This window comes from Anopheles arabiensis, chromosome 2 (genome assembly GCF_016920715.1).
Source record: "Anopheles arabiensis isolate DONGOLA chromosome 2, AaraD3, whole genome shotgun sequence".
Taxonomy (NCBI): Eukaryota; Metazoa; Arthropoda; class Insecta; order Diptera; family Culicidae; genus Anopheles; species Anopheles arabiensis.
In genome coordinates, this window is record NC_053517.1 from 64,907,458 (window position 1) to 64,933,927 (window position 26,470).

Here is a 26,470-nt window from a genome sequence, read left to right on the forward strand (position 1 = left end):
CAATAGCATGTGTACAATAATATGAGCTTTTCAAATGTAATCGGCTGAAGCGAATTGCACACGCATGAAGCACTTACGTTGGATGATTAAAGGAAATTAAATGTTTCTTTACCTTGGAATACAATGAACTTATGATATCATCCTTTATGATATCATTTTGTTAACAGGGAATTTACAGAATGTTACATAAATAGAAAAGAAAAAATCAAATAAGTTACACTACTCGATGACCACATGACGTATTATTCAATTTAAAAAAAAGAGAAAACAAAACCTCCCGCATACTTGCAATGAGTGTAGCACTCATTTTCCCTTGATTTGTAAGATTATAGATAAAATCAATTTTGCAACATATAATCACACTTCCCGAAACTCGGACCAGTTTGGTAAACAAAGATACTAAACTTGTAATAAAAACTAACAACACTTACCGATGGACTCTTCGGTAGTCCAACACGCTGTCCGCAGGTTGTTAGAAGATTTACCAAACACTCCCGAACTCGTCCCTACACAGATGAAAACACAAAACGATACTGTTTAGCTACTTGTAATGAGATTCAGTCTTATCCTATTTTAAGTCGTACGTGAATTATGGCATGAAACAACAAAACAACAATATACTAAGACACATACATACATGGAGCATAGAACATTACCTGTGACATCCATGGTCGTTTCCATCCACTTAATGGAGCCGTATCGGCAGGCGAAAGACTGGCACTTCGGCGTGGTGAGTTTGGTGTACCAGCATGCCCACCGTAATGTGCTCCTGATCCCGTAACATTACTCGAACCGTTAAAACCTTTACCACCCATTTGTGTTCCACCACCGACGCCAGACGGTGCGCTTGTATCGTGGTCGGATTTTAGCAGCAATTTTCGCCCTATTAGCGGTGTTTGCGACACGTCGAATGAAAATTCCATCGTCCGTCCTGCCAGCTCCTTCTTGCAGAATACCTCCGAATCGCTGAAGCTTCCGTGCAGGTTAGCGAACGACGAACCGCCACCACCACCACCACCTCCTTCGGATGATTGGGGAACTACTTGAAGGCTGGAGCTTCGTGTCACCACAAACTTTAAGATCTTTAGCGCTTCTTTCCAGTTGGGGCTCTGCGTTTGGGGATGGAAGGATGGGGAATATAATACAATCAATCGTTAGTGAGGAGCGGATTTACGCAACATTCAATCAACGTCACGAGCGAACGTTCCGTAACGAACAGTTAGATGGGATCGCTAACAAAGTCGATATTATTATTAAACGTAGCGACCTTTTTGAAAACGTAATGCTCGCATTGCGTTATTAGCTTTGGTTGCAATGCACCACCATTCAAGCATACGATATTATTACAAGCTATACTCACATCTAAATACTTTGAAATTATCCTCAGCATATCACCAGCGATCGGCTGTATGGCTACGGCGGACAGATCGACGTAATGCAACATGCAGTGTATCACGCTCAGGACCTGCAGCTGCACCTGCACCCAACCCTTCTCAAGCACCTCCGTCAAGAACGCCAACATATGCAGACCCATGTGTGCGTATGTATCGTACAGATACTTGACCACACACTTGGTCCACTGGAATGATTCCTTGCTGAACGTTTTCCTGCTGTAAAGCGTCATGACCGTGCCGAGATTCTCCAGCTTCAGACCCATCTCTGACGCAACTTGCGCGATGTTCTCCGCGCTCCGGATGCAGATCTCATTAGCGTCCTCGTAATGCAGTAACATGTACGGTAGCAGTGCAATGACGTTCATGGGAAAAGCGCAGCTTTGCGTTGGATCACACACTGGCAAGTTAAGCAGGGGTGTTAGCTGCGACAGCAGCGCAATCGATGCCTCGTACGTTCCAGAATGTGTGCAGCCCTTCAGGAGCAGTGCGTGCACCCCTGGGTACGTAGACCACTTGAGCTGCTGCTGCAGCTTCTCCACCTTGTCCCGTGCATCGGGTCGATCAAGCGGTAGTCGATGCAGTACGCGCGTAAGCAATCTTAACGCTAGCAGAAATTCGTGCTCATAATCACTTTCCAGCAGAGAAACTGCCAACCAAAACAGCTGTGCCAGTATTGTCATCTTATCGTCCTGCGTAGCTGTGTCTCCCAGCAACTTCAGGCTCTGTGCACTGCGCGAGCGGGACAGCGACGTCTGACCAGCGCCAAACTTTGCTGCATTGCGCTCAATTTCCAGCGCTGCATTTCGATTGCGCAGCTCAATCTGCTTGTCAATTGGCGAGTTGGCCGCCTTGCGCGAACAGTAGGAAATGGAGTAGCTGGTACTACGCGTATGACCGCCACTCGTGGCATTGTGTAAGCTTTGTCCAGGGGATCCTCCCGTAATACCACCGTCGCCGGAACGCTTGCTGCCGCTGTACATGCTCGACACCACGCCTTCCTTGTTGTTCAGGTTCGGTGTGCTTTTGAAGATGTCCTTCATTACATCCAGTGGTCGGAAATCCGAGTCGAGGCTATCGACAGCAGCCTCCAACGTGAGCAGCAACTCCGTTACGTAGCCCTGCATGTCTTCACCCTGCTCGGCTACGGTTTCAATCAGCCGCGACAGAATATCAGACAGCATGCGCGAATTGATTGGTACATTAAGCGAGCGGAACACTTGCAAACTGCGGCCGGCATAGTGGCGCGACGAGCAGCTAAGCCCCAGCTGCAGTGCAGTCTGAGCCCAACGCTCCGGTATTCGCGCGTGGGGATAGCTGTCCGTGAACGCCTTCACAATATGTCGTAGGAAGCAATGCAACTGATCCGCCGACTTTATGCTCCAAACTTTCGCCGTTATATCCTCATAGTTCCACAGCGGATGCTGTTGGCTGCTCTCATTGGACAGGAATTTTATCAAACTTTTTATGACGTGTGCGGTCGGCATTGTGGGACCGGGCTGGGGTGGTGCGTTCTCCTCCGTCACAATCATCGGGACAGCCGGCGTTTCCTCGTTGGGCTGGTTCGAGGCAGGCGACAGAACCGACTGCTGTGTGGAAGTGCTATTTAACCCAAACAGATAGCTGTCGAACTCCTGGTCGGGCTCGGTAAAATTGTGATCGATTACCGGCAGTGATGGCACAACGATACCCAATCGCAATTTGGACGTGTCACTGTTTAGCAATATTTTTGCTACCGTCAAATGATCGTTATGCTCTGCCAACACAATCTGCACCGCGCATCGAACAAGATAAACGAAGGTAAGTATAGTCCAATAAATTCCAGCCAGCATATTTATATCCATTGTATTGCCTTTCAATAGATTACAATCAAGAAAGACTACTTACCAATAAATTCAGCAACAGTTTCTTACAATGATCACGCACGATCCTGCGAGTGTGGTCCAGTCCGAGGAATAGAATATGCAGCATCAGCGGAACATGTAGCGTCCAGTCCAACCCAGGAATGCCGTCGACTACGATGTCCGTTAGCAGCATTACAGCTACATTGCATCGGTGAAACCCGCTGATTGGAATGTTCGTGTCCGGCAAAAACTCCGTCAGCGGTGCAAAGTAGCCGCCGTACTCGGGCATCGGCAAAGGATGGGGTGCAGTCGGTTGCTCGGTGCGTATTTGCACAAAATTATCCTCCTGGTTCATTTCCGGTTCGTTCATCATCATCATTACGTCCTCATGCCGGGGCAGAACGCACGGACCAGACGCGGTGCGTATCTTATCGCTACCACGGGGCGGACGGTAGGCATTTGCAAACGTTCGAAGTGCACTGTCCGATTTGCACGTTCTGCAGAGCGTACCATCAAGAGCCCACGCACAGATGGCCATACATAAAAAAGGTACAGGAATAAGTAAACAATACGTAAAGTTAATTGAGATTCCTTTCTATTTTCCTGCGCCGGCCATCAAACGCAGTAGTTTCATCGATTCAGTAGAATGGTTCAAACTGAATGGATTGTAATTAGCTCTGGTTTCATTTCATCCCTTCATAGTTATCCTGCATCCAATATCTCGTTACAATCTTTTTTTATTATTATTATTAAAAACATCATGATTAAATCGTGCAATGCCCACGGCTGTAGAAGGATATATTCTTTGTTTTAAATTCATTAACCATTCTGAGTATAACCATTTGTGTTGTGCAATTTTGTTTGTATAAGTAACATAACCATCCGAAACAGGCATTAACTAATTACAATTTCAATTCATGAATAATTGTGTGGAGTCTATTCACCTATTCAAAGTGAAATATAGGATTTGAGAAAATTCGGAAAGGAGTCTCCCGTATGTACGTCATAGCACAATGAAACAAAAGCTTAACTAGCTATAAAAATATTCGTAATCGATCAATTGATTGTACTCATGAATATTTTTAGTTGGGAGGAAATTCTACATATGCATCATTTAAATTCTATGCACAAACCAAAACTATTTTTGTCTATGTAATATTTTTATAAAACTTCCTTACAAAATACATTTCACTGAAAAAGAATAACTTACCCAGACTTTATAGGGTCCTCCCCACTGTGACGCTTCGTGTGAATGGTCCCCTTTTCTACATCTACATCCTGTACCTTCGGATCGTTGTTGCCGGATGCCGGACCTATGGACAATAGGTGGTAATGGAAAAGTCGTTCACCTTTTTGCGTTACAGAATTCATTTATAAAAAAATAAATAAGAAAATCAACGACCATCCTTGAATGGTTCGTAAACGTTCTCGATGGTACGGAACAGGCAAAACGTCGAATGACTAACTGACCGTCAATCACATCGACGGGTACAGCAATGCAGAGAGTTCTTCTAATTAAGCACCGGTTGTACCATGGACTTACCATCGGAGTGGCTGGACGCTTTTCTCATGCTCGTTAAGCGATAAAACGGAGGCGTTTCCGTGCGCTCAATTAAACAGTTCAAAGTTTCCACCGTCTGCAGTTCGCTCATCAGCTCGTCCAGTAATCTGTTGGTGCATGAACGCGCCAAATACAATGCGACCCGTTTTGCCTGAGGAAATATAATGAAGAAAAAAAATAGCCCAAACAAAGCAAATCAATTGCGAGTTGCTCTTCGATAGCGCAGTACGAAATCAGATGCCTTGATTAATCTTTGCAAACTATCACATTTCCGTATATTGCCAGCATAAATCAAGTGGAATGAAGTTTTCAAACCAAAGCACGATATACTTACATTGGCTAATAGCTCATTTGGAGCCATCCCAGAAATAATGAGCAAGTAGCGCAAGATAACTTTAAGGTTGTTAGGCCAAAATTGGCATAAAGTGCCCCAAAGTTCCTCAATGTAAGGATGTGAATCTGCAAACTGTAAAAAAAAACCACGATAAATAGCACGGCGATTATACAGCAAGCAGAAAAGGTAGCAGCATAAAGTACAGGCAGCGTGAAAAAAAGACACAGTTCATGTTAAAATAATCACATTAGGTTACCTTTGCAGTGATGTAGAAAAGATTGTTCAGAATCATTTCTGTGGCCTCAGTTGAGCCAGATCCTTCGCGACGTCCTCTTGTACCAGAATCAGGATAATACTGTTAAAAGACAGTTTAGTTTAATAATAATAATAACGGTAGTACAGATCGACAAAATGTGTTATTTGCAATCAATTCGCTTCATTCAATCAAACATAATTAAAATTAAATATGTATGTTCTAGTTATGAAAATTTCGTGTCAAAAATTACCATTATGTAAGAGAGTGGTGTTGCCGGTGGCACGCTCGAAGCCACAAGTTCAACGTTTTCCAGCCACGGCAACAAGCACTGTAACAGTAATGCTCGCGCCTCAGCCCGTGCCGTTTGAAACCGATATGTTATCTCTGAAAAGGATGCACGAAAGCATGAAAACGTATTTAGAAACATTTAATCATAGTCACGGGCCAAAACAAAAGACGCTAATCGCTTTAGCGTTATGAAAAGCATAAGTCACTTACCAGAAAACATTGACATGGTTAGTTCCGGCCTCAGGCGCGCTATCTGGCGAGAAAGATACATTTGGGATCGACAGTACGCGCCACTTAGTACAGCATCTAATGTACCTATTTTATCTGGCTCTGCAATGAGACGAACCAAACAAGAACATATTTTTAAGATAACGTTCACAGTACGTACATCATAGTCAAATACACTGTTCAAATTAACAATAAAGTTGAAAAAGTTGAATAAATAAATAAAGTAAATTATATATTATTCATACGTTCATACGCATTACCGACATCGACACGTAAAACCTTGGAATCGGTGTACGCAGTTGCACTTTACATTATTAAAATAATCTGCTGTATTTATGTTCAGTTTCTTTTTAATAGAATGTAACCAAATGAAAATGTTGTAATTCGATGTTTATCGCGAAATTATTGTTAAAAGCATCTGAGAAACCGGGAAAATGGGAAAGCTATTAGAATAAATTTTCTACTGCGCTGTTGTTTTAAGAGAGTAATTGTGAAGTACAGGTATTCCCCGATATACGCCTTATTCGATATACGCGATTTCTTTATACGCGATATTCATAATTTGACAGTTCTTTGAGCGAATTGTACTGATTTGACACATCAATTGACAAATGCAAAATAAATTCCCTGTGAGTTGAATTTTAAAAACCATTGTAAAAGGTACACAATTGTAATTGTCAGTTGATATCAGATCAAATAACTAATTTATAACCTATAAATTTATAACCTAGAATAACCACATCAAGCAAAATTACACGAATATAAGCAATAATTTGACTGAAAATCTCGAAATTCTACACACGCTAATATTGGAGATACGCGATTGCCTCCGGCCCGCATTAATAGCGTATATCGGGGAAAATCTGTACTTTACGTTAGTTAGAATTTCCAAAGTCCAAAATAGTTAAATGAAATTTGTTTCTATAAAATAAATATCTCGGAACTGTTATCACATCTGGTACTACCAATACATCTTATAAACATCATTCCACTAATACTACTGTTTAAAATGTCGTTTTATATTTGCTCCCAATCTTATTAATCCGTTCCTTAAATTGCTGGACAAGTTTGTGAGTAATCTGCCTCAACGACTCTACCGAATTCCCACATTAAAGGGAACGAATCAGTAATGCCAAAACAAAGTACTAATAAGCAATACATATTTATGATGCGTACCTACAGACAAAACTAGAAGAAAAATAACGTAACTACATTTGGGATTTGAATCTCAAACGATACGAAATAGGGTAGTTTCTTTCCATCCTTCTTGCTAATAAACCCTACCGCGTCTCCGTTCGTGTAGGTCACGCGCAGCAAAAATACGCTCGTAAAAAATACGAGCAACAGATAGGTTTACGATTTCCGAATGGTTTGCCTAGAAACTGTCTCCGAATGGTTTAGCAATGAACATCCCACCCATCCACTACGGCGAAACCGGGCAAAGCAAAAGATGGGACGATCCTATGTGTGTCTGTGTGTGCAAGCCCTTCCACAACTCACGAACGGTTCACTTTATGGGGAACTGCTGTGTGGGATTTAAAGAAATTCATTTCCTCTATTTCGCACGAATCGAAAATAAAACCAAACGACTAATACATACGATACGCCGCCCGGTATCTATTCACCTAAACATAAAACCACTGTGAGAATGTTGCACACAGTTGGGAACAACTACTCAAACGCTTTCGGTGGGTGATGATGGAGCTGGATGGTGCGGTGCGGTAGTGCAGTCCTTTGCAAACTGGCTTTTAACAACTACGATTCGATACACCCAGAAAGACGCATTCGTCTATCGCCCTTCAGATAATATCAACATGCACCCGCGGCGAGTGTTAGTTTGTGTGGCCTTCTTTGCACTACTCGTGCACTACTCGGGAGCGTCAAAACAACATTCGCGTTACGACTACTGTGACAATAACTATTGCCCTCCGAGAAAAGAGAATATTGGTTGTGGATGCAAATTCAACGAGTCATATGGTCCCGCTTGCACCGGCAAAAGCCCTAAGCTGCACAAGTTCACCAAAAAGGATCTGCAGTTCATACTGCATACACATAACCACCTGAGACATCTGTTTGCTTGCGGTTCGATACATCACTATCGCCCGGCAGTACGGATGGTTCAATTGGTGAGGCATCTTCTCAACCTTCAACGAATTCACAAAGAAAAATTAAAAGCACTGATATAATGTTCAAGTATTCTCTTTAGGAAATCTGTTTAATGCATTCAAATTTTACTTCCATTTGCTGCACTCTGTGACGACCTGAACAATAGAATAATGGTATTGCATCAAGTTGAACAAAGCAAAAACATTGCAGCCTTTGGTACTATTGCATTACTTTTGCGAATTCGCATATGCCACTATTCAAATTAATTTCAAGCAACATTATAGCTGTTTTGTTAGTTGAGGATGATCGCATCCTTTTACCATTCATAAGGATTTTCGCATACATTTCGCGCATATTTCACCATCCCCAGCAAATTAATCAGTCAGCTCATTATCATTCCACTTCCGTAGCGTGTGGACGAAGACCTTCAAACGCTGGCTGAATGTAACGTGAAAAGGTGTATTTATGAGCATGATGATTGCCGCAGCACAGAACGGTACCGCTACGCTGGACAAAACATCGCCAGACGCACCGTATGCGGACGAACGCTCAAACTAACCGAGATAGTGAACAGTTCGCTGAACGCTTGGTTTGATGAGTACTGGGACACAAGCATCGAAATGTTAACCAAATACCCTAACCACCCTGTCAAGTAAGTAAGCCCAACGTATGAGAGGGGGCAAAAAAGAGTTCCTTCGTGCACCATCGACAATATTACGTTATTTTAACCATGTTGTGGTTCTCACACGCGTAGGAAACCCATCGGCCACTTCACCCTGCTGGTGAATGATAATGTGTACTTTATTGGCTGTGCGCTGATTTCGTATGCCGCCCGTATTGAGGCATATTTTACCGCAACTGGCGAAGATTGTCGAGAGTATTATTTCGTCTGTAATTATTCCTTCATCAATTTGATAAATCGGGCAACGTACACGGTAGGAGACAATCCTGCATCCATGTGCCAGTCGCACCGTAGTAAACAGTACCATTGCTTGTGCAGCGATCGCGAGCCGTACGCAACGGTCTTGGATTGGAGAGATCAGGTAATGTAATTTGTTTTGTTTTGCACCTGTAGCACTATACACAGTTTGTATAACAATAGCAAAGGGTTTTGCACGCTTATTTCAAGGCTATAAAATAAACTGTTTCAAATATTGCTAAAAAACCTTCTTGAACTGGAAAGAACACTGTAGGTGATACACAAGGTAATACAGCCATTCCTCCAATTGTTTGAACCAACAATTTGGTGTTGTACAAGGGTGGGTGTTAAGGGTAAGACGTATCATTAACACATTCCAAACACAATGCAATGGAAAGTCATAATAAACGTAGTTAAACGCAACAAAAAAACACAAGAAGACATTTTCACAATTCAGCCTTTTTTCACCTTGCGTTTAGACATACTACCAATTAGTATAGTAATTTTGGCGGCTCAGTGAAACGTGAAGCCAAAATCGATTACATGTCATGATATTCTATGAAAAGTCCACACATAAACAATCTATTTCCTCGCGAGTATGTTCACACAATGTGTGGGCGCGTGAAGAATTTGACATTTCATCGGGTTTAATCATGCCATACAGGAGATTTCGATAAAAAAACACATGAAAAAATCTTTAAAATTGAAGATCCTGGTAAATAATGTTAAGTTCCTAGTAAACAAAGTATGATCCAATGCCCCCAACAAATATATAAATAATACTTCACTGGGAAATCATTGGCAGGTGAAGGCACAAAACATGGGCTTTCATAACCAATGTAATAATAAACTCAAAACATTTGTAAACTAAATAAAAATAAAAATGAATAAATACAAAATTATAATACTAAATAAATAAATAAATAAATAAATAAATAAATAAATAAATCAATAAAGAGATAAAAAAGATAAATAAATAAATTATTTTATTAACAAATATATAATTTAATAAATTAATCAATTAATTAAGAATCAATTATCTAATTAATTAATAAATAAACAAATAAATGAATGAATAAATAAATAAATAAATAAGGAAATAAAAATAAATAAATATATAAAAAATAAATAAATAAATGAATATATTTTTAAAAAAATTCCAACAAACAAAGGCTCATAATTGGCTCAGCCGGGAAGAGTTAGAATGGTACAGTTACTACATACAGCACAATAACTGTCCAATGTCCAGCCTAAAGGCAATAATTCAACAAACATTCAAATACTTTCAAGACCTTTACCAGCTGCTTACTGTTAAAGAATAGATAAGACGATATATAGGTGGTGCAAAATCTCATGAGTTGCATCGAAGAATAATATATAAACGCATTTGTAAGAATTGTGACAGGAACTAACTATAACGGGGAAAATAAATTATTAACTAACTTTATCTGAAAGGAAAGATAAACTTAATCTCTGCAGATACTTTTTGAAGAAAAATATGGTGGTCCTTAAGGGCTATGTAATATGTGGATTGTTTTATTCAGACATTTATGACAATTCATTATATTTATATTAGTTAGTTAACATCAGCTATAAGAAATTGTTTTTCTAGCGGAAGATTTCAACAAATAGTCGCTCCTCGATTAATCAAGCACGCAGACACGCCACCAAATAGCATCACGCCGTGAATCGTGATAAGAAGTCTATGAAAGCATGATAGTTGGGTACCTACATTTCGACGTGAAATGTTTCAGCTATGATTTTGGCTACTTTTTCAAGCCTTCACTGCGGTCACCTATTAATACTTTGGCTAATCCCGTGATGCTTTCCCGTACGTGATAACACAAATTGATCAATTTATACCAACATTTGCGCTGCAATAATTTGCGTTATTCTTGTCTAATTATCAGACATACTAAACAAAAATGTAGGGCCGGTCTGGTGGTACAGTTGTCAACTCGAACCACTCAAAAACATGCCCGTCATGGGTGCAAGCCCCGAATGGACGGTGCCCCCATACGTAGGACTGACTATATCCTGCTATGGTGTAATCAATAAGTCACTGAAAGCCAAGCCCAATAGGGCACAGACAAGGCAGGCAGGCCTCAACTGTTGTGTTGTACCAAAGAAGAAAAAGAAACTAAAATTTACAAAAATGTATCCAAAGTGAACCATCCAAAAGTTAAAGCTTGCAGAGAAAAAAATAGTAATACCTATATATTATTTAATTGTGCTCATAATTTATATCAATCAATTGTTTTACTCACCTCGATCATTTTCTGTCTGCAGCGGTCCAACGTTGCCAAAGAAACGCTTGTCCAATATTTGCAACAACTGCAGAGCTGTCGAATGCACTTCCACACGGGGACAGCCAGTCATCAGTAACGTAACATTGATCACGGATGTATAATGGTCACACGGATATTCTCTGTAATGATTATTTTGGGAAATAAATATAACGAAAAATAAAATTTATTATTATCGAACAAGATGGACCAACAATGTTTCTTATTACATATAAAACCAAACCAAGGATGTATAAACTAAAGGCGACCATAATCTCAATGTGTTTAGTAACACTGAGCACGATAATGTAACATAAACAATGAATATATCTACATTTTAACATAAATCGTAAAACAAACATATTAACATACAACTCTTTATAGGAAGGTAAAAATAATAATGTGGCTTACAATAGATCATTAGGTGGTACATGGAAATAGCAGCATTGTCATAAACTTTAGTCACGTTTTAGTTATCACCATCTAGATGTAACGTTTTTCCAATATTCTGATTGCGCGGATGCATTTATGCGGATGCTCAAAACGTGTTATATTACCTTCCATAGGATACCTTTTGGGAAAATGTGAGCGCTCAAGTTATCCCTATTGACAAAGAGTTCTGTCGAACCGAGCCGCATACACACCACCAATCTGCCGCTAGATTTCCTGCCCAATTCAATTCTATCCACAGACCTCACTCGTTTCCACCAACCCACCAAGCCGAAGGAAATGCTTGATGGATCGTAAAGCGTTATAGGTTAGCCTACCCATCTGCACGAATTTTGCAAACTCACGACGGTCGTAAAACCGGAAATTGATAAGGAACTTGAGAGCACATAAAATGCTCCGAGGGTCGCGTCGACGCAAGCTGTTATGTAGCAACTTATTCCACACTGCTGTGTTGTTGCTCAATATACTGCCAATATTGTAGACCCTCTCTCGCTCTCTGTTTTGGGGTGGTAGCATTTACAAATGGTGCATCATCACGACTTTGCTGAAGCTTTCGGAACAAAGCACTATTTTTTATTCATAGCCACTCTCCCGTAAACAAGGTAATTTTGTGATGCAATCATTTCAATATGAGACAAATCAAAATCAATTAAAAGACACAATATAAATCCATTTCGGAACATTAATATATTTTCTGCTGTGATTATTTGTGGTTAGTTATATTTGCATAAGTATAGTAGACGTACAATTACATCTGACTCTTGATACAAAAGTCGAATTGTACGACACAGCAACACTTCCGTCATGTGTTCAAGCCCCGTACAGATCAAGCCATTCCATGTGCGTATAGGGCTTGACTATTCTAACGAAAAGTTTGAAGATCCTTAGTCTACAGTGATGCAATAATTAAAGTGCATATTCAAGAATAAAGCACCTAGTATTCTAGTATTACTTGTTGATCCATACACATTTGACAGTAAACCTGACCTAATTGAAATTGAGAATCAAGTGACACCAAGATCAAATGTAGTATCCCATAAAAAACGCCCAACGCGATGTGCCGGACAACAGAGCAACAGCTTTACGACGACAATCGTAAACATTAAAGCGCAGTAACGTTTTATTCCATCCTGTGCTGCCACTGGTAATAAGGCCAATGATAGCGCATTCGCGGCACTAAATGAAGGTATGCTGAGACTGCAGAAATAAAGCACTCTATAGCAAACTCATTAGCAAACAATTTCTTCGTGCTAGGGAGCATTTGTGAAAGCTCGTCTGTCTTTGGAGCGTCAATATCGATGGAAATCCAAAGAAGGCTTTTAAAGAATTGAAAAACAAGACATAACTGTGAAAATTATCCTTTGTTAGAAAATCATCTGTTAGCATAAAATCCTGAAAAAAACATGATTCAATTCAAAATTTTACACATGTACATTGTTCACACACATTTTTAAGATCATAAATGTTGCATTGGTTAAGAAAAAAAAATAATTAAAAATGATAAATGTTTATAACTTGGTAATGTATAATTAAATAGTTTTTACGCCTTCCAACACAAAGACAACAATAATAGTTTTACCTTGCACTAAATATAACCGCCAATGCCAAGAAGCAAGCATCTGCTTCACGAGGAGAAGCTGTATAGCAACGATCGATGACCCATTCAAGCAGCTGACCTATATCGGGATTGGATTCAAGTAGCAGTACCACCGTTTCCTTGGCTAACTCATAAATCTGGGGAAAATAATATAGTAAGTAAAGGAGATAAAATATATTACTAGGTCATATTTTAAGGAGATAATGTTTCATACTGAGTAATGTATTCGACATTAAACCTACATAATTTGTTTTGTACATAAAAGTGATGTTCTAAAAATTGCCCGTAATAAAATACACCGCACATCATTGCGTAGTAATGGAATGTTTTATTGGATAATTTAGATAATATTTTTGGTGGCGGTTTGGTGATACAGTTATCCCTCGCACAACTTAACAACACGCCCATCAAGGGTTCAAGCCTCGATTGGACCATGCCCCCATACGTAGGACTGACAATCATACTATGTGTAATTAGTTAGCTACTGAAAGCCAAGCCCACTAGTCAAGCCAAGCCTTGACCGACAACGGTTGTTATGTCAAAAAAGAAGGAGAAAATGCAAAGAATGATTCAGGTGGGATACAAAATCTTATCTTTAATCCTTCCAATACGGTCAACAGTAGATCAAATCTCTTCCTAATGATATCAAAACATTTTACATTGTAGTATAAATGAAATTCTTCGTTTTTTAAATTACAAAAAAAACGCTTCCAGACAAAACTGGAAGAAATCAAGGAAAATGATCCATATCCTGAATATTCACTTCAAAGTTCATAATAAACTATCCCTAAACAAGAGCGGTAAGAGTTGGTGAATGACAGTAAGTCGTTTTACCACAAGCCAACCCTACAATATTACCTTTGATTTGCGTACTTACCTTCTCGTCTTTGGAAGTCATTAGCATGTCCAGCCAACTATAAATTGCACCATCTTCCGCCAAATGACCGGGATCAAAACATGGCCCACAGCACAAAACCGCCGACATAGCCTGCAACGGAAAAGGAACGTTCGAGATGAAGATTCAAAACCAAACCAACATATGCTTATACTGAACACGAATCGACGAAATGGTATAAGAGGAATTTAATATACATGTTTTAAATCTCGGTAGATTGTTTAACTATTTTTTCATTTCTTCGTTCAATCATTTCCAAAAAAATTATGTTATATCACAGCAATTTAAGTGCCAGACTATGTTCATGATAATCTATCCATACAATTTAATGCATTGAAACATCATCATTGACTGTTTAAGTTCGATTCAATTTGGAGCAACATTTACATCCTCTCAATAAAACTCTATTTCAATATGATATCAATTATAGGAAAAATCACCCAGCTTTTCTACCACGTCATACACATATATGGATGCTTCATATTTGATTGATATCGTGATTCTGTGTAAGTTTATCAAGCTTCCTTTTACCTACCTGGAGTGCGCTAAATTGTAATTTTTCCTCTTCCGCTGCGATGGTACCAACGGAAGTGTTGGCCCCCGAGCTGATGCCCGCGGTTGTGCTCGAGCTTCCCCATACACTCGCTCCGATGGTTCCACCACCAATGCCGCTAACTCCACTGCCGATTCCACTAATGCTACCACCGCCACTGCCACCAGCACCGACCCCATGATGACTGCCATGATGGGACGATCCGTGGTGGCCGTGTGCAAATGGTAGAGCATATGCTGTACCGCTCCATCCGACGAACAGATTGACCAGGTTCCGTTTCAGCTCACGTGACAATAGCGTGCCGCACGATTCGAGCGAAAAGTTTTTTATCATCTTGCGAATAAAGTCGCAAAAATGCGTCTTCACCTCACGCATACTACTGCTGTCCTTGCCGTCGGTTTCTGTTTCCAGATAGAGGCGTGCACCATCAATGTACTCAACGAAGGTAGGATGCAGCGACATCGTTTCCCGCTCCAGCACGAACTGGCTGATACCGAACGTGCCGTTCTCGGCAATCTTCTCCAGCACACGCACCAGTTGCAACCGCAGTGCATCACGACGCCGGCGGCGTCTCATATTCTCTTGCTTGCGATCAATGGCCTCACGTATATATACTACTAGCTCTTCCATCAGGTCCCTATTGTGGTATAGGATCAAAATAAAATATGAAATAAAAAGTGTCATGAGAATACGAATGAGATGTATAATTAACCTAGCCTAGCCTTCTATATCCGTTACTTTTAAATCGTGTTAAAAATAAGGAGCGTGTTAAAATATAACAGTATGTTTCTTATAATATTATTCCTAACATTCTCAAATTTCATGTAACATAATCACTTCTGCGTAATAAACTTTGATTGTAGCATATTTTATGTGTTATTTAGTGTTACTATGTTATACGTTGTACAATATGTTGAACTAAAATCAATCAACATTAAAAAAATGCCTAATTTTGACTAAAATAATTTAAAATATTATTTAAAAAAAAACTAATACAAAATCTCGTTCACTTTTTCACATTTTGTTATTATTCATCTCCACATCACTAAAAAACCTCGAGTTAATCAGAATATATTTTAGTTCTGAAATTGCATATATTTACGATTCGATTGATGCACTACAGATACTATTTCTCGCGAATAGGAATGGAAAAACAAACAAGATCAAAATCTAAGATCAAAGGTAAATGGAACCCTGTTTCGAAGAACGAATATAAAACAGATGTACTTTTTAAATTGATGTTTTGATCATACACTTCCTCTTCATGCAAGTTCTGTTCTGGCCACAGAATATGTAACACGTTAGCCAAAATATGTTATTCCAATTTTCTCCTTCTTGGGGCAAATGCACGGTCATTCTGGCATAGCACAAGCTTTCTGAATGACTTATTAATACCACGTAATTGGATAGACAGAACTTGCTAGGAGAATCAACTTGAGTTTGGCATTTACTTTTAAATTATTTCAAATAGGGCAAGAATCCTCCCTCTATTGCTATTTATGGTACATGCGCGCGTTACTAGGAATGTAAATTTGCAAACACTTTTCAAAAAATAAGACCGAAAAGGATACCCTTTTTCGTAATAACTGTACTAGCTAGCAATACTTGATACGATACGATCATATTTCCATCGACCATTGATTTTGAAACAAAAAACTTAAATAGATGATTTTATGTAGTTTGCTCAACTAAACATATTGCTTAGTATTTTTTTGTTTGTAGAAAAATTCAAATTTTTCTCATCTAAAACTTAAAAATAGTGCAAAAATAATAATCAAGTGTGAAAAAATGCATGCACAGTATTCCTAGGACTGTTGCTATTTAAAGCAGGGGTCTCCAAACTACGGCACGAAGGCCACGTGCCGCGAAGGTAATTTTAAATACAGTGGTTTCAATCTTTTGCTTTTTGCAAAAAACAACGTTATTTGTGAAACAATGCGGCCCGTGAAGTGAATAGTTTGGGAAGGCATAGTTTGGAATAAAAACAAGTTTTGAGTTTAATTTTTAAATAGGATAGGAGTTAGGATAGGATAGGATAGGATAATTCATGGGACTATAATTTAGATTATTTATCTATTTGTTAGTAGATAAGTTTAAGAACACGTTTAAGAGAACTTAAAAATAGTTAACGATTATTTGATTTTTTCTAACACGCAAACTGTTTGTGTTTGTTTGTTTTTTTATACCTAAATCACTAAACCTAAACTAGTAGCAATGTAAAAAAAATCAAACGAAAACGAACAACTTTGTACATAAATCCCTACTCACTTTAGCGCGTCATGGTTTATCATTCCCAGTGCATTAACGGCCGCATCTCGTATATCGACGACTTCACAGCGTAGCAACGGTATCACCAGCTTGTAAAGTGCTACCGGCGAAGCGCTCGTCCCACTGGATTTGTCGCTTCGATCCGCTGACAAGGAGTCCGGAGAAGAGCTGCAATGAAACCCAATTTAACGGGATATTTCAAAAGAGAGAGAGAGAGAAAGAGAAACAGGGAGCGAGAGAACGAGAGAAAGAGAGAGAGAGAGAGAGAAAGATAAAGAGAGAGAGAAAAAGAAATAAACAATGAAACAACTTTACAACATATATCAGCACCATAAACCATTACCATGCTACAAGCGGCTAAGATAAAAATTGAACAAAGTAAAACGCGCTATATATTGTAAAAGTAGTAACAATGGTAATAGTGATGGAATGATGACAAATGAGCTGCAATACTGCATTATAGACTCTAGCCAACCTCGTTTCGATCGACTGAGCAACATCAATACAGTCTAGAAGTAATATGCAATTGCCTGATTCAATTGACACATAATAATAATAATAATGATAATAATCATACTGAGCATAGTATACTAATAGCAAAAATGAGCAAGTAATTGTTCCTCATCATTTTACTACATCCAAATGTGGACAAGAGGAACTATTTTAAAAATCGAGTCGTTTTGTTACCAATCTTTTTTCACAATACGTTCACAATACTTTGATAATACGTATACGCTATGCCGTTGAAGAGTAATTGTGGAGCTAGTATTGTTGTTATATCGTATAACAATATCGCTATATACTATTATATATTGTTATTCATGTATATAAAAATACATTAACTCATAATTGTTGATGATTTTGACTTATTTTTATTTTAAAAAAACAATTCATTGCTTCAAAACACTACATTTTATAAAATAAAAATTGTAAAAAAATTACAAAAGACCTTATTTGCAAAAATTACTCTGAAGTACGCTTAAAAATGGTTAGAGGTTTTTCAAAATATAACAAAACGTCTGTTGCAGGAAAATAATGCTTAAAAGCATACGAGTACATCTACTGCCAAATATCGTTTTACTTGATTAACTTGTACCTCACATAGTGTAACAAATATTGTTGATGCTACCAATCAGCTACCATTTTAGGGTTAGTTAAACTGTAATGTGTAATGAATGTCTGTCGGAAAGATCAAGCAACACTAAATTTTCTGACTACTGATCAACGCAAAGTAAATACTAACACCAACAACAGAGAACGAATATTCATGTGTCTCTTAGTTTCAACGTAACTGAAACATACTTTAAATGAATGAAATCAGAATGAACGTCAAATAAATGTGCCACAATCTGCCACAACAACAAACAAAAAAGAAACAAGAACGGAACAATGGGCACATCCAAAACCAATAATTATGATCGCGAGTGAAACATAAATGATAACGAAGAAGAAATGAATGAACACAAAATAATAAATGAAACAAATAAAAAAACAAACGGAAAGTAATCATTTGTAAAACTATGCCGGAAAAAATTAAAATAAACGTTACCCTTGTCTCTTATGTCTGGCATCTTTGCGACCATATGATAGAGGTAGGGTGAAGCGTGTCACGATTCCTTCTGGTCCAAACACGGATGACGGTATATTGTCCAACGAGTCAGACAACGAGCGGGAATCCGACTGATCATGCAGACTGATAGTGTCGTGTAGTAATGTGTTTGAATGCGAATGGTGAACATTGTTACCGATTATAAGCACCATTTACGGAGGATGGAGTAGAGGTAGGACGAAATGATCAATCCAATTTGGAATTTACATTTAATCGATCATATATAGCATTTTTACATGTATAATCGTCCACAAATTAACAGTTATGACATAGGGTACGATACAGCATACGAAACAAATTTATAAAACGTATTTCGTTATGTTCCATGTTCGCAATTTTTATAATACGATTATTATGCGATCATTGTGTTGTGTCGCATTAATGTTCATATAAATATACCGATGATAATGGAGTATATTGAAAGTGGCAAATGAATGTGTTTATTTATTTTTGTTATATATTTGTTTTAAGATGAAGTCGGAGCAGTGATTGTAAAGTAGAAGAATGGCGTATAGTTGAGTTGAGTAGAAGTCGATAAACGGTGGAATTTGTTGTTCGATTATCAGGATATGACGCGGTTGGCATAGAGAGAAGAAACATGAAAGAAAAATACATACTTTAAGTGTTACATTCAATCAATGTCACTACTGTTCAAAAGTTTATTGTGCGTGTACATACAACAACAATTCGCGACCTCCTGAAAAGTGGTAAAGAGCAACTGTTTGTTTTCCAAAACCCTTTCCATACTAGTGCAATATTAGCCGGACGCACACGCTATACAAACCTTCAAAGCAATTTTAAACTAAAAGTGATTGGTGTAAAAACAAACATATTGTGCCTTTAACAAGAGAAATGTGAGTTAGCTGAGCTTCATGGCTTAGGATCAACACTCTCCCTCGAAAACCCTAACATTATCACACAAACACTACAGTACGCGATGAGCTATGAAACCGAAACCGGTGCTATATTTTCGTATGTTATGACGTTTAAAATGGATTGTTAACTCCCGATCACACTATCCTAACCGTAAAACGTATGAAATGAAGTGACGAGAACACGACGATTTAATTCACAGTTTACAATCACATGGCTTCGTAAGTATGTAAGAATCATATGTCCATCTGCATATGGAAAATTATGTGCACTTGTGTTTAAGTAGTGACAGGATGAGTAACACATCAAAACAGAGGATAAATAAATAATACAATATCAGTAAACTCACATTCAATAACGACAATCGAATTAGCTGTTTTTAGGCAAACCATTCCTAACACAAAACAAAACGGCACGAACATATATCAATGTATTAACTAAATTAATCATGAATACATTCTAAACGAAACTTAACGAATAAACTGTACCCAAATTGTGCTCATCTAAATCGATTATCATCACAAACTTCAGCCCATTCTCTGATTTTGGTAACCTGATTGAATTTATATATTAGATGCACTTTTCACAGTTCCTTTAATTTTGCAATGATTATGCACATAAATGTAATACCACCACCACTAAATACGTCGTAATATCTGATTTTACAAAAAGATACATACAATATGTTTAAATTGCAATGATCTAGAATAGTGATCACTACTGCTGATCATTATTATTAATTAGAAGTATTTCTACACACACACACACACAAACACAGACATATATACACATACAGACGCTAAACGATTAAAATAGAGAACGAATATAGTAACCTACAAAGAGGTTTCAACTAACAAAATGACCATGTGAACAACAGTTTATCGTAAATACTGTTGCTAGTGACAGGTATCATATGCGTCAAACTATATTTTACAACACCATTATACTTAACATATAACGGAGAACAGCAAGACACGTATTGCAGAACATATCTTTATGTAGATAAATTTCCATCGACGAACATAAGGCAACAAGTTCCCTATTCCTTGTCCAATTGGTATTTCAGAAATAATATCACTTCTACCATGTACACATAGCCCTTGCCGTACACTTACCTTAAGCTGAGATCAGGCGAAGCACAACGTACAGCAACACTCGGCATTTGTGGGATAAGACGCATAGCAAGGGCCACCTGGTTTTTCCACAGATGTGCCAGTGAGTCACGTTGTGCCTCGGACGGGGGTTTTTTCGTTGGTGCCGAGCTACGAAGCAACGACGCGCGGTTGTCACTTACAGGGCTGCAAATGAGTTAAATACAAAACGGGAAAACAATCATAAAACTGTCGAAACATGAATAGTATTTTCCATTATGTTTCGATTTCTCGATTGAGGATGAACGCCTTCTACATACGTTGGGTCTATAACGTTGAACAAACTCGTCACTCGTTGATAGCAAATCGGCCATGCTTGCGCTACGACCGATGGACAGTGCTGTAAAACACGCGTGCGCTCCATGAATCCAAACAGACACACACTCCAGGGATCGTAAGCCTGGCCTAAGGCGGATTGAGACAGACAGAGCGTCAAAGTGGATGCTTTGGTTGATTCCTCGACGTGACCTGTCGTCCATATGCCACTGTTACGGTCCACGATCCATTGAAGGTCGATGATATTTGCATTAAGCATGGCCGTTCGATCCGTTTGAGGTAGCATATGCAAACATTTCTCCAGGACCTGTGGATGGACGGTAACAACATTTGAACAACAATTAAACGCCGCTTTTTCAAAGAGAATAAAAAGCCATCGGTTTTCATTTACCTGTGGGCAGCACTTATCAATGACGTCTATCAAGGCCGGTTCTGTTTCGGGAATGCCCAAAAGTTTTTTCAGTATTTTCACCTGCAAAAATGAGTTTCATTTAGTTGTACCAGATCGTGTATAATATTTCGAGGAAATGTTACGCATTAAATAAAGGAATTTTATTATGTTACCTCTTTCAGTATGCTAACAGCAAATTTGCGCGGTGGTGATCGACAGTTACAGAGCATAACCAGCGCTAAACCCTCCACCATGTGCATGGTCGTCGCTAACGGTAGCTCATGCCCTTTCTTTCCACCGGCGGTAGTGCTGCCAGCCGCTGTCGTGTTGGTAGTACCATCTCCAGTACCCCCAATGCCACTGCTACTGGTCGTACCCGCCCCACCGCCAATGGCTCCCGCCGTAATGGTGGTTGTTTGTGTGATGGAAGATATGCCTGAGCTTCCACTGGAGTTGGAATTTATCGTAGCCGCGTTCAATGACGCGTTTACGTTTAGATTGTGTGAGGTTTGGTTTGAGCATTCCCAAATCTTGCTGATTTGTTGCACGCCCAATGACAGGCTGACCCGCAGAAGCTAACGGTACACCGCCACCGCCCGTTCCTGCTGGTCCTCCTCCCTTAGTGTTAAGTGTATTGCTATTACTGTTATTGTTACTACCAGCACCGAGCAAATTTCGCCAAACCGTCAGAAATGCATACAGCATGCGTAGCCCATTGTCCAGCAGCTGGGGGAAGGTATCCACTACATCACGAGCCAGAAACTGACTGAACCCTTGAATCACATCCTGACGCCACTCGGGAAAATCGCAAACTAAAGTTTGCAACGATTGGTGCGCCAATCCGCGCAACTCTTCGTCCATGTGTATTGTTAGCCGCGATAACATATCCACCAACTCGTGGCCTGTCATATTGTCCGGTGTGAGGCGTGGCACCGCTGCGATGCACGTGCGGAACAGATCAATGCGCGGCTTACGTTCCCCGGTAAGCATTTCGTCCAATTCTTTGTTTTGATTCTGTATCACCGTCATCATCAACGGTCGGCCACAGTGAATGTCCAGTGCACGTAGGATGTCAACGAACACGCGCCTCACATGTGGAAAATAGTTTGACATTCCGATACTACGCGCCGTATCTTCGGTAAGCATTTTGTTGAGATAGGTCTTTTTCACTCTCAACGTATTGCCGGACGGAAGGACGCCAACTGTTCGAGGCATCGGCGGCTCTCCATCTTTCTGCTGTAAGGAGTCCGCCACCACCATGAATGCGCGTAATCCGATGCTCATGCGCTCCGGCGTCATAATAATCTTGATCGGACGACCTACACACAATAGCTCAAACACGATCTCCCGCATGGCAAAGTCGAGCCGTTCCTGCGCGATGAATTGTATAATTTTTACGAATATGTTCAGCGGGGTGTCACGTGGTACCACTGCTTTTGAACCGCGCGGAAACAGCGAATTGACGATGCTCTGAAGCCTTGAATGAGTTGCCGAGTTGGATTCACATTTAATGCGTATTATGTAGACCCACAGCAAGCGATACAACGATTCCAACGCAACGCGACTCATTTTGGGATCCTTGTTCTTCAGATTACTAAGGCACATTGCCAAAAAGCAATGCCAGTTGCTGAGAAAAAACGATTTCTGAGAAACACACAACAGACATGTCACCAGTGGAAATAGGGCCAGCTTGTGTTTGGACTTGGTGCACGCATCGAGCGTTTGGGAGTACAGCAAATCGATAAAGTTTTTCACACACGGTACGTTCACTTCATTCTTCACCGTTGCTGCTACCGGTACTAGAATTTCCACAAACAGGCCGGCCATCGCATGCTTTATGTCCTTATCCTTTACCTCCAAAAAGTACTGTGCACATTCATGCATGAACTGGAACGATGCCTCAAACTCTTCGATAGGGGCCATCTTCACGCGGAAGAATTTCATGCCCATCAGAAGGCTGATAATACTGTGCGTCGTGAACGGGCTTGGCTCCTTGCTGCGCAGCTCCTTCAGCTCCGTCATGAACCTTTTGCGCACGGAAGAGAATCGACTCTGGGCAAGTACGCCCACCACTTCGGCGTACAGATCCGCAATGCGATAGTTATCGTTTGCATTCGGTGCCGTCTGTGCACCTTCTTTGTACTTAAACTGGCGAAAGGCAAGATTTTCAATCTGCTTTGTTATATCATCATGTCCTGGATGGAACGGAAACTGGCGCAGTATTTCAATAAGCGCGAGGCAAAAGATAAACTCTACCGCCGCCTCTCGGCGCAACAGTTGATAATCCAGATCCAAGCCCGATTTATTTGCCGGATGGTGTGCGGTGGAGCTAGCACCGGTTTGCAGGTCTCGCTTTATGTTTTTATCGCAGATCTGATGTTTGTGCCAGGCAAGTAGTGCTTTTAGCAAGGACGGCAAGCAATGTTCCGCCACCGAGCCGAGCGCTTGCAGCAGCTGGTCAAACTGATAGTCTTCGCCCCGCTGGAGAAGCTTTGGCAAATTCCTGTCCGATCCATCCAGCATTACACATTCTATTTTCTTCTCCGCCTGCACCGTAAAGTCCGTGAACAGTGTGCGCATTACAATCTCCCCGGGACGAAGTGTTCCGTCCGATGCAGCCATCATGTCGATGGTAGTCACCATACCGCTGCCACTGTTTCCCGAAAGGATCGCTGACCGGTTGTGGCTATTCCACGGCAACAAGCTAAGCCGCACGGAAGTAGTGTTCACGACGCCTAGAGGTGATTTTGATGGTTCCGAAGTTTCAATATGAACCGGACGTTCGATCACGGTAATGGTATCGCCTTCATCTACAACTGTACTGTTTGCTCCAGAAAGACCACAGGCAGACAGGCCACCACTTCCGGAGCCTGGTGCCAATTGAGACAGTTGCATTTGAGATCCATTCTTCGAGGTACGATCGTTGCTAAGTTTCGGCGTGCTGCGTACACTGTCAGACTGACCGGCAACTACTCCGACGCCTGCAGATCCGGTCGTATCATGATGAATGGAGATATTCTGCTGTTGATTTACTGCTACATTTGAGGCCTCACTATTGTGTTGAGATTCTACGAAACAAACGAGGAGAAAGTAACAGGTTAGTAAATACTTCAAAAGGTATTTTTGGTAGCGGTAAACATGTTTTCAATGCCCAACTAACCAGACAAGCACTATATTTAGTATAATATGCCCGAACAAAACATGCAGACGATGGCTGGGGATAAACTGCATTTCATTAAGTAAACGCAAATATTTTTAAGTAATCAAATATCCCATTGTCCCACTTCGTAGATTCGTGGAAGCATTTAATTTATGCATTCGCTACATTTACATCTTTCCGGTTATTACATGAACCACGACAATCAACCCCCGTTTTAATTTTCCCAGCTATTTCCACGAAACCGCACAGGAAAATGAGTATGAAAACCTCGTCACATGGGATATATTCGTTCGAACAATATAATGAAACCGTGCAACTACACTTTTTTTTACATGAAATGATGTGAAATGCTTCCGAACTTATTGAGCATATCCGATGATATGTCAAGCGGCGCTAGGATAATGATTATCTGCATTTTTTGCGTTACATTTTCATTTACACAATACTACACGTTACTAAACAACTGATTGTTGTTTTCCCTTTTTGAGAAATTTGACCGATTGTACCAATATTCCGCTTCTGTTATTCTATAGTACACTTTTGTACTTATCTTCGAACAGGAATTTTCCACAACCTTTCTTAACGGAAGTTACGTTACAACTGAAATAGACACTGCCAATCGACTAGAGATCAATAATGGCAAACGAAAGCTTCCCTTTCGACAGCGATGGCAACAAACAAACGGTAAATGGAAGTAACAGAATCGCGCCATTTTGCCACGTGACTCTTGCTAATTCCAAAATCCTCAGAACAGAAGCACATAAAACAGCTGGCGTAAATGTACGTAACGCGCGCAGCAGTGTACCGGTGGTGCACAATCAATAAACGACACTATTACAAACTACAGTCTTACCGAGACCAAAGTTTAGATATCAATTACAATGTACTTTGTTACCTACTATGGAACAATTGATATTGATCCTCTATACAAATACGTTACCAAAAATAGTTCGCTCAGTTCCAACAGATACAGCAAATATAAACCATACCATACCAGTAAACATTATACACCAAAATTAGGTTGAAATATCGGGGAAATGAAATAACAACGTCGGGGAAAATGAAGCAACGGTCTTTGATCTTTTTAGCATGGTTAGAACAGCAAAACAGCTGAAAACCCCGAAATGGAACAAAAAAAGAGGTTTTTTTATTCTTGCACACAACACCACACCGGTCACAAATTGCAAAAAATAAACATTCATTACCAAAACATGTACAGCACGTGCGGTATTTCGAAAATAACCATCCATCTCTACAGCGTGCATTTACGTAGGATACGATTTGCGGCCCGTCTAGCTTCAGACGCTAATGGGTTTTCCCTCTCCTTCTCTCTCTCTCTCTCTCTCTCTCTCTCTCTCTCTCTCTCTCTCTCTCTCTCTCTCTCTCTTTTACGCCACAGTTGTGGTTATTATTTTCCAAAGATATCACCAATATAAACGATGTAATAATTGTTTTATCCTGTTAGACTCGTTCAAATATACTCACGTGCAGGGGACAGTAGCGCAAGTGCGTGCCCAAAGCGGGCCACTATTCTAAGCAATTTGCCATGCAAACTGTTGCGTTCGAACATAAACAGGTTGTTTGATTCTCACTTTGATTGACACACTGCTCTAAAAATGATGGCCTGGAAGCGAATCGTTGATTCCGTGCCACCTGCGTTTAATATACGCTCAGTACGCAACAAACACATCTCCCTACAAACCACCACCGCCAGCCACTATTAACAGAACATTGAAAACGAGAAGCCAAAGAAACAGCCCTACCCTTTTTTTGTTTTCCTTTTTCTATCAACCCGGCCCGTCAGACCAGCGGACAAGAAGATGGAAGGAAGCACAGTGGCTAGTTATGTCCCGTGTAAGGTGCCATTTTTAGCATCAAACCGCGCAGAACGGAGATCGACTGTGGGATGATTTTTTGCTTCTTTTTTTTTGGTAAAAAAACACACACACACAAACAGACGTAACTAGTTCACTTTCGGCAGCAAGAATAATTCATATCCTATCCCGGCGGGATACACTTTCTTCCGTCACTATAG

The 26,470-nt window shown here is 40.0% G+C and overlaps 2 protein-coding genes across 2 annotated transcripts in view; one reads left to right on the top strand and one right to left on the bottom strand.

Moving 5' to 3' along the window:
* LOC120898276 (protein furry) overlaps positions 1-26,470 on the bottom strand; it is a 46,198-nt gene that overhangs the window by 13,685 nt on the left and 6,043 nt on the right. The window contains 22 exon segments of the mRNA XM_040303886.1: positions 113-142; positions 432-506; positions 657-1,109; positions 1,361-3,160; positions 3,279-3,732; positions 4,446-4,548; positions 4,779-4,947; positions 5,131-5,262; positions 5,387-5,485; positions 5,637-5,770; positions 5,885-6,004; positions 11,195-11,355; positions 13,242-13,396; positions 14,137-14,247; positions 14,690-15,344; positions 16,976-17,143; positions 18,525-18,668; positions 20,573-20,755; positions 20,869-21,191; positions 21,276-21,356; positions 21,449-21,778; positions 21,780-24,343. Of these exon segments, the coding sequence (XP_040159820.1) occupies positions 113-142; positions 432-506; positions 657-1,109; positions 1,361-3,160; positions 3,279-3,732; positions 4,446-4,548; positions 4,779-4,947; positions 5,131-5,262; positions 5,387-5,485; positions 5,637-5,770; positions 5,885-6,004; positions 11,195-11,355; positions 13,242-13,396; positions 14,137-14,247; positions 14,690-15,344; positions 16,976-17,143; positions 18,525-18,668; positions 20,573-20,755; positions 20,869-21,191; positions 21,276-21,356; positions 21,449-21,778; positions 21,780-24,343 (8,444 nt within the window).
* LOC120898277 (antigen 5 like allergen Cul n 1-like) lies at positions 7,565-9,164 on the top strand. The gene is made up of 3 exons (XM_040303887.1): positions 7,565-8,028; positions 8,419-8,660; positions 8,763-9,164. Exons 1-3 carry the CDS (start codon positions 7,717-7,719, stop codon positions 9,058-9,060), a joined length of 852 nt encoding a protein of 283 aa, XP_040159821.1. The 5' UTR covers positions 7,565-7,716; the 3' UTR covers positions 9,061-9,164.

Bases quoted from the DNA above. Each gene is read 5' to 3' on its own strand.
- LOC120898277 (XM_040303887.1), top strand. From the start codon at position 7,717: ATGCACCCGCGGCGAGTGTTAGTTTGTGTGGCCTTCTTTGCACTACTC. The intron at 8,029-8,418 runs GTGAGGCATCTT...CCACTTCCGTAG, and splicing joins CAGTACGGATGGTTCAATTG to CGTGTGGACGAAGACCTTCA. The intron at 8,661-8,762 runs GTAAGTAAGCCC...TCACACGCGTAG, and splicing joins TACCCTAACCACCCTGTCAA to GAAACCCATCGGCCACTTCA.